The sequence below is a fragment of the Chiloscyllium punctatum genome, chromosome 1 (assembly GCF_047496795.1).
Source record: "Chiloscyllium punctatum isolate Juve2018m chromosome 1, sChiPun1.3, whole genome shotgun sequence".
In the NCBI taxonomy this organism is placed as follows: domain Eukaryota; kingdom Metazoa; phylum Chordata; class Chondrichthyes; order Orectolobiformes; family Hemiscylliidae; genus Chiloscyllium; species Chiloscyllium punctatum.
Genome location: NC_092739.1, coordinates 60654447 through 60666758, shown reverse-complemented (window position 1 = coordinate 60666758; position 12312 = coordinate 60654447). Strand labels below are relative to the sequence as shown.

The window sequence follows — 12312 nt, the reverse complement described above, 5'->3', positions numbered from 1 at the left end:
ATGCAAGCAAACAGGAGTGGTTTGGTTTAGGAAGCCTAATCGGCATGAACGAGTTGGGCCGAAGGGTCTATTTCCGTGCTGTACGACTCTATGACTCTGGTTGTAAAGTGATTTGGTATGTCCTATAGTTGTGAAAGGTACAAAAAAACACAAATCTTTTTATGTTACAGCTACATCTTTAAAGACAATAGGTAATTTATGTGTATATGGATATAGCACACTTTAAGATGGTTTTACTTAACAATATTATGATACTAATCTCCATATTACATTCCTTTCTTCGATCTCTAATTCTCATTATTTTGTTCTTGAAACAAGAACAAAAAAAACAGATATTTTAAGTATTAAATAATTTATCTGTGATTACCAGTTTGAATTCAGAGAGCAGAACATCATTGTATAGCTGTTTCATCTTTACATGACATTGTCTAGCACAGTAATAACAGCACTCAGCCATAGTGACAGCATTGAATGACATCTTTATAGTTTAAGAAAAGAAAGACTAACACATGTCATTCAAATACATGCATGGAGTGCTGCTTTCAGACCTGTGACTATGGTCATTTTCTATCAAAAAAAGATTACTTGAAGTGAAAGTTTGCTTATTTACATTGGTTGACATTGGCCATGCTATGAAAGATGTTTTTAAAAAAGAAAGTTTCTGAAATCAGTTTGTTAAAAATGAAACTATGGAGTAGCAATTACAACAATGTGATGCCACCTGTTGGCAATTTTTCCATCATAAAATCATAGAATCATACAATCACAGAACTCTACAGTGTGGAAACAGGTCATTTGGCCCATCAGGTCTGTACTAACCTTCCAAACAGCATTCCAATGAGACCCAACCCCCTAACCTATCCCCATAACCCTGCATTTCCCATAGCTAATCCACCTAACCTAAACATTCCTGGACACTATGAGCAATGTAACATGGCCAATTCATCTATCCTGCACATCTTTGGACTGTGGGAGGGAACCGAAATACCCAGAGGAAATCCATGCAAACACACAGAGAACATGCAAACTCGACAAAGTCACCCAAGGCTAGAATGGAACCCAAATTCCTGGCGTAGTAAGGCAACACAGCTTGCTCTTATGCTGGACTGTAATATTATCTGTTTATTCTTTGACAGCAAAGGTCATTTTATCACTCAAACATGGTTTCATAAATTGTTCAGGCCTAATCTAAAACAAAACAAACCACAATTTTAGAAGCTTTCATTGGAATAATTTTTTCTCACATAAGGAATAATATAGAGATGCTATTCCTTGCAAAGGAATATTCTACTCTTCAAAAATTGGTGAGTTTACTTCTTTTTTGTTAGGTAGACTAATAGAATACCTACAGTGGAAAAGGAGGCCATTCAGCCCATCGAGTTCACAACAACTGTCCAAACCCAGCTCTCTACTGAATCCCATAACCCTACATTTATCATGACCAATCTACCTGAACACACATTCAATCACACCATGACAATTTCAGAACAGCCAATTCACCTAACCTGCACAAAATGTGACAGATGACAAAGCCATTGTTGATTTTTGTAAACTTTATTTCATAGATTACAAGAACCCTCCACAATTTGACTTTTTTAGTCATTCAAGGGATCTGGGGGTTGCAGGCTTGGTCACATAAATGGGATATGACGAAGTAATATGTGTTATTTTTCTAGCTAAGTACTGATAATCTTTTAAACTTGTGTAAATTTAAATTTATATTATCTAAAAGTCAATACAAAAAATACTATTTTTGGATGATGATGAAATCTGCACAGTACTAGCTAAAGACATAACACTAAGGGTCAGGTTAGATAATTTCACTATATTTATAAATATGTGTTTGACTAATTATTTATTTCCAATTACACATATTGCACTTAACTCTCTGTAGTAGCTCTTTTGCTTATGTATCCTTTATTTTCAAAGTTATAAAGATTCCAAAGTAGTGCAGAGCTTTGAATCAGTTTAGTATGATCTTTACTATTCTTAGTTGTGAAATATGCAAATTGCTGTCTTGTAAAAGATTTTGCATTCAATGTAGTAAAATAAAAGGCACTACATAAAGCGTTTATATTACACGCAGCATTTCCAGTGCTTTCTATGTATTTTGCTTAAATGAAGCTGCACCAATTCCATTTAGATGACTTCTTTGGATATCATAAAATAAATGAGCCAATTGGAAGCAAGACTGGAGGTGATTCCATCATGATTTTAAAGATAAAGAGAGAAACACAAACAAATGTAGAAAAATGAAAAGATATAAAATACACACAAATCATAAATCATAAACATAAACAAGTATGAGACAGATATGGAAGAGGGAAAGAAAAAGTGAGTAAAATATCATTGCATTAGTGAGAAAGAAATACCAATGTAATGAAATTATGAACTGCAACTGCAATCATTTATGCAATTACTCTACTTCATTAGCCAATAAGCTATTTTTCTGTCCAGTCAGCTGAATATTTTAAAGTGGATGACATCACAGATGAACCTAGTGTACATACAAATATACCCTCTCCTAAGGGAGTTATTATTATTTGGTATTCCATCAATTTTATCTGCCTGAACCATGGGCAACCAATCTGAATACGATTACTGTAATCCAGGTGACTTAAATTAGGCGAAAGGCATTCATCCACTAAACCATCAGAAGAACATTAATTGTGCTGCCTTTAGGTAAAGTTAAGCATGTCTTACATGCAATCTCACTTTCAATCAAGAGATCTTCGGACCAATACATGAAACACCCATATAAAACAACCAATTATTTGTTACTTTAATTTTCTAGAACTTTTATTTTGTAAAGCAAACATGAAAGAAAGGCCTTTTATTAGTCCTTTTATATTAGATATATCTTTAGAAGTGTACATGCTTCATGTTATAACGTTTTCAACAGAAGGAAAAGAAAGCATAGGATATTTTGAATATTATTTCTCTGTTGCTAATAAAATGACACTGTACTCAGTTGTTTGCATTGCTTTAATTACTGAACCAATTTAGAATAAAATGAGGACATGCAAGTACTTTTATACATTATTCACACTCTTTCTGGAATTGAAAGAAACAAAATCAAAAAATCAAGCCGACTGTTTTGTATATATTGACAACACTGAATTTAATAGCAAGTGAAATGTTTGGCAATAGAACTATATAAAGATCCAAATAAGTATAAACTTTGTCATCTGTAAATTCAACAATTCTGGTCACTACTGAACTAGCATTTAGCCATGAAAGCTGCTATGTTCTTTAAACACAACTAAAACATCCCTGTTCTTCTTGGTGTGGCAGCCATCAGCCTTAACTGAACTGGCATACAAGTAATACTGTCCGAACCTGGGTCAAAGTCTTCTGGACATTACTAAACAAGCAGTAAATACTGTAGTAGCTAGGATTTGCTGCATGTACCTTTTACTTCTGCATTTGCTTGATGCTGTTTTGGAAATGCATCAAGTTTGAAAATGGCCATGTAACTTGGGCATCAAAGTGAATGCAAAAGTGTGAAACTCCTCCAAGAAGGCTCTCTTACACTGGCCTAATGTTACATTGTATGCAATATAATTCCACACAGGTGTAGTGATACATTTTAAAAGTTTCCCAGGTGAGTGCTCACGCTTCAAAATGTTTAATGTTGAAAAAAAGCTGACTATCTAAAATGTCACCCAAGAAGCAGATCTTTATTCTTGGGACCAGGAATGCACACACAAAATACTTTACTGCTGACTTAGCAAGATCAACAGTGATATGCTGTCCACTGAAAACTGCATTCCACAAATCACAGTCTGAGAGAATTAGCTGTATTATAACCTATTTTCTAATCAACCTACTCAGCAATGTTATGACATACCTCTAGAGTAGGTGGGACTTGAATCCACATCTCCTGTCTCAAAGGTAGAAACACTACTACTGTGACACAACAGCATCAGCACGCAAAGGCCAACATGTATAATTCATTTAGTCTTTGCTCACACTCCGTTGAAGGTTTATTAAATGGCTTTCTTCAGTTGCAAGACATGAACAAAACTTGATACTGACACAGTTTTAAGGTTTGTACATTGTGCACTCAACTACGTTCTGAGGCTAAGTTCCTCAATTCCCAACTACAAGTTCCTTGTGGTGTATGTAAATAATTAGATGTGGATTTTAAAGCTGAAAGATATCAAATTTAATTATTTACAGGCACACGTTTATGGTCATGGCTTTAAATAGCTAAATCTGAATATATGATGGGTAAATTTAAATCCCACTTCACACAGTCATAAACAGGAAGATGGCAAAAACAATCAAATGGAACCCCCACACCTCTGTGCAGTCAGGCACAGCTTTCTCCAATGTGCTTTTCAATGAATCCAGTGTCCTAAAGTTAGTTAAAGTGTACTTTTACACCCAGGTCACATAAGCACAATATCACAACAGATATGAAAATATGTTTTCCACCTTCATCTATGATGAAGCACTGTTACAGGTAGTGAAACAGGAATAAGAAATAGATTAATTAAAAATCCTCTCAGACTTCAATTAACTATAATTTAACTTTGGTTCAATTGAAAAGATGCATAAAATTAATAAAGATCAAAATGCTGAAGATATTATCAACAAAGCCAATGGCTCATTGATGTGCATTCCACAGCGAGATAGCAGAATTGCAAATTGTTGTTTCATTTGACTTGCATCCAAAGAAATCCATATCAAACAACAGAGATGCTCAGCTGCCTAAAAATCTCATTTGTCTAATTACCTTCAACTTCCTCCACACTTGGTTAAGACAGATTTGAATGCTATTATTTATCTCATTGTAAAGGCATTTATAATGATAAATGACAATATTCATTGTTTATTTTCAGAATTAATTTGGAATATGTATTGTTTTTTATTTCTGCCATGAATGCTAATAGAAATTTACATGGAATATTTGAAACAGATTGGGTTTCTTAAGCTTCAGTATAAATATCATTCGTTGACTTTAGCAGCTTCTTTAATTCTAGCTCTTGACTAAATATATGGGAAAGTTTACATAGCCTTTTATTACGCTGACAATCTCTCAAAAATACACAGACCAAGATAACCTGAACAGAACAATGATTCACAGATAATTTACTTGAATGAGGCGTTGCTTAATATTGAAGAATAGGACACAAAATACAAATACATATCAATAGCCTGAAGTTATAATTTATGTGAGTATATTTTTATCTTGACTTGAAGCTATTGTCATTATATTGATATTTATTTTTTTCTGCCACAGAAGCACAGCCCAGCATATTTTTTTAACTTCATGAAAAAAAAGTATTATACATTTGATCCGCAGTAGGTAGATAGCAAGAAAAACTATCATTTACACCAAATGCAGTGTGCAAACCTTGTTGTTTTGTCCAAGCTTAACTCCAATTCTACATTCCCGTACTGAATTAATAAATACAAAATGCAAGTTTCTGATGCAGCTAAGCTTTGGTGTTTGTACACAAGAAACAAAACATGCCTTCCATTTAATTAGTTCCAAATGCATCAGAGTATCTATCATTTGGATTTAATGGAAGAATATATGCAACCATTGTGACATTTCATTCATCACACACACTTAGAATAGGCACAATAATCAGAAAATTGTTTAGCCTGTTTTACTATTTTGGGGAGAGAATACCGATCATTCAACACATATTTGTAAAAAAAGGGGTCGAGCTATGACCTGTCATAGTTTATTGTAAAGGTAATAAGGATTTTAAACGTATTGCCTCAGAATTCTACTTCAAATCGCTTTCACAATGGTGTTCAGAAGTTTATCACTGTTAGAATAGTCTAGGATTGTAATTTTACATATCAATCAGATTCAACATGTTCCCAGAAAGTTGCAAAGAAATGTAATACTAAACCTATTTGTATACTTTGAAGTTTGCAGTAATATTAATATAGCAAGTAAAACCTATATTTTTAGACATTTAAAATAAAACTTTAAAAGCCACACTACTGAGGTTTTAGAAAATTACTTAACAATAAATGGACATTCTCAAAGATGTGTGCCTGATCTCATTCATCACTAACAGTCTTATTACTTTTAGTGATTTAAATAAGTAAAAGTCTTCTATATTTTAGTAGGAATAGATGCACAACTGTAACATGTGATTGCCACTGTACATGGACTCCAGTTCATGGAGAGTATTTGATTTGCTACAGTGTAGCTACCAAAGTTGTTCAAGTGATTCATATCAAGATAAAGACATTGAGCCATGCATGTAAAGATGAGCTCTGGGGATTTGTTTTCAAGTGACATTTGCAACGTCTGAATTTTGCCACTCATAATTGACATTTGGCAAAATGTTGATGTCGTAAATACTGACACCAAAAAGACCAACAGATTTTATTTTATCTGCTTATCTCACACTATGCAAATATTAACCGAACATGAATGTACTTCAATTTAGTTGTCATCATGAAATAGATCTGTGAGCAACTGACGTTGCACAGGTAATTCATTTTGGTTCAGAGAGAGGGGAGAAAGAGGAGGATTAGTGCAGTGACATCACAAAAGCTCAATTACCCAAAATGCACAATCCTAACTGGCTGATTATGTACAGTTCTGTGTTGGCTTTGCAATGTAAATGAATTTTTAAAAGAACTACATAGTTAAGTTACATTTATTCCCAGTTAGGATTTAAATAATTGAAAACTTCTTCATCCAAGGCTCTACATGTTTCTCAGTCTATTTTTCAACATTCAACATTATGATTTTACAGAAAATCAATTCTGAATGTGCATACATCATTACAAAGTATATGTGCATGTTAAAAATGCATATTATTCTGCATTCAAACCGTTGATTTCTCCCTTCTAAACTACATTTAGACATTGCTTTGGTAATTATTGCTTCTTACCTGCTTGCTGTACTTGTTATTTATCTGACAGCTGTATTCAGAGCAATGGTCTGATTCAATTGAGATGTTGTCACCTGTCCCTACGAAGGTGTTAGCAGGTGGTAGTTCTTGCACTGCCTGATGTTTCTTCCCTGCAGTAGGTGACTGGGGATGAAGCTGAACCGTTGGCAATGGGGAGCTAGATTTGTAATGCCTACCGAGGTCAGGGCTCCCAGGTCCACCATTCATGGAACGATAGCGACCCATGCCAGGGCTCTCTGTAAGTTTCTCATTCACACTGTCATATCTCTGTCCGTTTGGTTTTGATGCTTCCACAGTCACAATGCTGCTGTACAGAGGTTGTTTGGACTTTTTGTTCTTTTTGTCCTTCTTGGGTTTCTTAGACTTGTCGTGTTGCTGGGGGGTGAAAAAGTCCTCTGGATCCTTTTTTCCTGCCTCATAACCATTCTTGGATTTTTTGGGTCTGCAGTACCTCGCCAAGACCACGACCAGGATGATTAAAATCACTGTCATGACACCAGCAACCACCCCAATAACAATGCTCAGTCGTTGCTTGCTCATCTCGTAATTTGGGTCACCTGCGATATCTTGCTTCAAGGAAGTGCGAAGACTCCGGGCTATCTGTGCTTCCACGACCGTAGCGTTTGAAACACTCTCGTTCACGAACACATGGACCATTGCGGTGGTGTACTGAGAGGGCTGCCCACTGTCGTTAACCTGCACTATCAACCGGTGCAGTCCATAGTGCTTCTGAGTGAGCTTTCCCACCAGGGAGATCACACCGCTGGCTGAGTCAATCTCGAAAAGTTTGAAGGGGTTGCCCCCCACGATGCTGTAGTTGAGGTCAGCGTTGATGCCAGTGTCTCGGTCGGTCGCCAGGACGGTGGCCACCACCGTGCGCAGGTTGCTGGAAGGGGGGAGCACGGTGTACGAGGCGTTCTTCGGGAAGGTGACGGTCGGCGCGTTGTCGTTCTCGTCCATGACATAGAGCGACACCATGGCGGTCGAGGAGCGGGGGGGCTCCCCGCCGTCCACCGCTTTCACCTTGAAGGAGTAGCTGGTCTGCTGCTCCCGGTTGAAGGACACGGTGGAGTAGATGGTGCCGGTGTCGTTGTCGATCGAGAAGATGCCGCCGTCCTCCTGGACCCGCAGCGTGAGCTCGGCGTTGCTGCCCTGGTCGGCGTCCATGACGGTCACCATGCCGACCGGGCTGTGCGGGGGCAGGTTCTCCTTCACGTAGAAGGTGAAGACGTCCTGCATGAAGCGCGGCTCGTTGTCGTTGGTGTCGGTGACCCGCAGCAGCACGGTGGCACTGCCCTGCAGGCTGGGGCTGCCCTTATCCCGGGCCAGCACCACGAACTCGTAGCGCTCCGTCTGCTCGCGGTCCAGCACCGCGTTCGCCACGATGTCTCCCTTCAGCGGGTCGATGGAGAACAGGCCGCCCGCTCCCCCAGCTCCCCCCGGGGACGGCTCCAGCGAGTAGGCCACCTCGGCGTTCTTGCCGTCGTCGGCGTCCGAGGCGCGCACCGAGGCCACGGCCTCCCCGGGCCGGTTGTTCTCCGCCACCGAGACCCGCACCAGCGGCTGCGGGAAGACGGGCGGGTTGTCGTTGACGTCGGTGACCCGGACCAGCAGCGAGTTGTTGCCGGACAGGCTCGGGCTGCCCGAGTCCACCGCCACGATCGCCACCGTGTACTGGCGGGCCGCCTCGTAGTCCAGGGGCGCCGAGGTGTGCAGGAAGTACTTGCGGGCCCTCTGCTCGCCGTCGGCCGCCTCCCCCCCGCCGCCGCCGCCGCCGCCGCCGCCATCGCCGCCCCCGCCACCGCCCCCGCCGGCCGGCCTCAGCTGGAAGGGCACGTCGCCCACCACCGTGCAGGTGACCGCGCCGTTCTCGCCCTGGTCCCGGTCGGAGACCTGCACCAGCGCCACCGGGGTGTCGACCAGCACGTCCTCGGCCACCTGCGCCACGCCGTCCCGCAGCACGATGCGGCCGATCTTGCGGATGTCGACGCGCGGCGCGTTGTCGTTCTGGTCGCGGACCCGGAGCGAGACGGTGGCGCGGTCGGTGCGCGCGGGCTGCCCGCGGTCCCGGGCGGTCACCGTGAAGCGCAGCTGGCTCAGCTCCTCGCGGTCGGGCCGGTGCAGCACCGTCAGGCGGCCCGTCGCCTCGTCCAGCCGCAGCAGGCGCCGCACCGCCTCGGTGGCCGCGCCGAAGCCGTACTCGATCTGCCCGTTGACGCCCGCGTCCAGGTCGGAGGCGCGCAGCTGCAGCACCGGGGTGCCGGGCGGGCTGTTCTCCGCCAGCTCGGCCTCGTACAGGCCGCGCTCGAAGCGGGGGCTGTTGTCGTTCACGTCCGAGATGAGCACCCGCAGCAGGGCGGACGAGGAGCGCGGGGGGTCGCCGCCGTCCCTCACCCTCAGGCTCAGCTCGTACGAGTCCCGCCGCTCCCGGTCCAGGGCGCCCTTGACGATCAGCTGCGGCTGCTTATCGCCGTCCGGGGTGTCGGCGACCTGCAGCTCGAAGACGCTGCTGCCGCCGCCGCCGCGGGCCTCGGGGCTGCTGTTGGTGCCCCCTGCTCTCCGGCCTGCCTCCCCCCCGGGCCCGGTGCTCTCCTCGGGCACCAGCAGCTCGTACCTCTCGATGCCGTTGGTGCCGAAGTCGCGGTCGGTGGCGGTGGGCAGCAGGTAGAGGGTGCCCACCGGCCGGTTCTCCTCCACGGTCAGGGTGAGCACCGGCGACGGGAAGCTCGGCGTGTTGTCGTTGATGTCCTGCACCACCACGCGGCCGTCGTACAGGTCCACCCAGCTCTGGGCCGGCCCGATCACCGACACCTCGAAGTCGATGAAGCACTCGTTCTCGTCGAAGATCATCTGGCACTGCGGCAGCTTCTCGCGGTCGGTGCGGCGCCCGGTGGTGCTCAGCTCGCCGGTGATGTTGTCGATCTTGAAGTACTCGGAGCCCGACTCCAGGCTGAAAGTCACCTCGCCCGAGCCCGCCACGATGCCCAGGTCGCTGGCCACGTTACCGATCCGCACGTCGGCCGGTCCTTCCTCGGTGATCCGGTACCGGAGAGCCTGCTTGGCGCTCGCCAGCACCGCGGCGGTCCGCACGAACAGCAGCAGCGGGAAGCAGAAAGTCATGTCTCTCTCTCTCTCTCTTTCCCTCTCGTTATTTCTCTTCTTTATTCTTCTTCTCTCCCTCGGCCAAAGAGGGGCTTGGAATCTCTCCCGACTTTGGAGGGCTGACAGCTGTCCGTCCGTCCGTCTCCAAATACTCACTGAAGTAACGGGGCTAGCCTCGCACACATCGCTTCAGTTCCCTGACTCCCTTTCCCTTCTGTCTTGCCCCCCACCCTCCCCCCGCTGGAACATCCTTCGGAGACGGGCTCAACTCTTGCTCTCGGTCGAGAGATCGCCGGCTTCGCAGCCACAGCCCAAACGAAGGTGAAGAAACAGCGCTGAGTCGAATTGATCACCTGAATCCGCTAGTGCTTTCGGACGTGCTTCTGGAGTCACGTTGTTCCAAGTTTGCCCTGCAATCCGCAGTTAGTGCTTCTTTACCTGCATGCTGCTGCTCGCTGGACTCTGTGTGTGTGTGTGTGCTGCAACTGGACTGCCCCAACCTTACTATTGCAGCCTTTTCCTTCACACTCTCCCCTATCTTTTTCTTCCCCTTCTAAATCTCTCCCCTTTCTCTCTCCGACCGTCCGAATTGACTCCAGGCGCTGCTGTTCCTCTGCAGAGCAGCGGAAGACAAAAGGTCTGGAAGCCGTCAGAAAGTTGATATGGCGGGGGGGGGGGGGGGGGGGGGCTTGTTAAATGATTGCGAACGCGATCCGCTTCCTCGCGTTCGACGAGCAGAGTCCCGCAGAATAAAGGTTGCCGGTAATGACTTTCGTATTGAACCCGGAGAGCTGTACAAAAAGGGCTGAGCTGCCAAGCTGCGTCTAAATGCAGATACTCCACTGGACTGAACGTGGACAGGGAAATCCTAGTTGATACAACGGGAATCCGAATGAGAGCAAACTGATTTCACGATGCGGACCTTTAAAACAAACGACGTCTTGCTTCTGGATCGGGTCCGAGTAGTTGAATGTTCAAAAAAATCCCCAATTGAAGACTGAATATGATGCAGTACTTTTGACAACGGCAAGTTTTCTTATTCCAGTCCTCTAAGTGTATCTCAGCTCCCTGACGCAGTCCTTTATGTGGTGCTGAATCCTTCTCTGAGAGAGAGAAAAAAAGTCCTTCCTTGTTATTCGATTAGTCGTGGTCTGCTGAGTAGTTCATTGCTATTCCTGCAGTTGAAGTTGGGTTTGTCTTTCTCTCCCCGTACAATTCAGCCTTCTGTATTCCGAAAGTAGCTGCAGGTTATAGCGCAACCCTGACTCCAAACGCCGATGCTTCTCGGAGGATTGGAGTCTATAAAGGAGTGAATGTAATAATGTTCTTTTCTCTCCCTCGGGCTGGAAGATCTGTAAATTCCGCTCCTTTCCCCCCTCCCCTTTTATATCTGCGCGATGTTAAGCTGGGAATTCAGGTTAACAGCATAGTTCCGATTTCTCTCTCCCACCCTCTTTTGTATGCCGTCCCGCTCAGTGTGGGTGAATATGAGAGTTTTCTGACTCATTTGAGGTAGCGTCACCTACACGAGTGAAAAGGAACTGAAGCGCGGTCAGGAAATGCAGAGATTCCTCTTTCTACATCATCCATCTCTTCCCTCATTTGCTTGCTTTTACGTTCGTCGCTTTTTTTTCCCCCTGTGCCGTTGCACTTATTTTAGTGCAACGTTATTTTTCCTATTAAACGTTTTTGATAGCTTATCATCTTTTCGATATAATCTTCCTATTTTCTCCTAACTGTGCGCATTTGGCTACGTGCCCTGATACCTTCGGTGTTTAAACCTTTCTTTGCGGAAGTATTTTAATTGGAAAATGTGTCTATTTTGCATGATCGATCTTTTCAACAATTCCATCTCGTTCTGTAGCTTTGAGGGAAGGCACGATTTAAAATCAGTCTTTTATTCTGACAGAGTAGGGGCAGCAAAAGCTCGTATGTGTATACAACCAAGGTTGACTGCGAGTTAAAAACATTTTTTTTAAATATTTTCCTTACAACCATGATAAAGGGCGTGCTGTCCTTTGCGTTCGCGACTTGTTCTCACATTTGTGAAAAATTAGAATTTGAATCTATATTTGACAATATACTTTTTTTAAAATGAGAAACCGGCGCATTTCTGCCCAATTGACTGGACTGGAGACCCCTTTTTTATGTATACATCGGGGAAGTGCTGTATTTGCAATTTGCAACTGAATGCTGCAACGCCGCGGTGACTTCTTTAAGAGAGAGAGTGTGGGAGAGCGGGAGGCGCTCGCAGGCGCGCTGTGAGGACATCGGATTTTGCTGGATGAAACTTGCCTGCTGTCTTCCCCCGCTTTTG

The 12312-nt window shown here is 44.2% G+C and overlaps 1 protein-coding gene across 1 annotated transcript in view; it reads right to left on the bottom strand.

Annotated features, from left to right (window-relative positions):
- pcdh7b (protocadherin 7b) overlaps nt 1-11714 on the bottom strand; it is a 391843-nt gene extending 380129 nt beyond the window's left edge. The window contains exons 1-2 of the mRNA XM_072566482.1: nt 8709-11714; nt 6873-8645 (exon numbers count right to left, since the gene is read on the bottom strand). Coding sequence (XP_072422583.1) covers nt 6873-8645; nt 8709-10013 — 3078 coding nt within the window. The 5' untranslated portion in view covers nt 10014-11714. The remainder of the gene's footprint in view (nt 1-6872; nt 8646-8708) is intronic.
- Nucleotides 11715-12312: the final 598 nt, after the last annotated feature.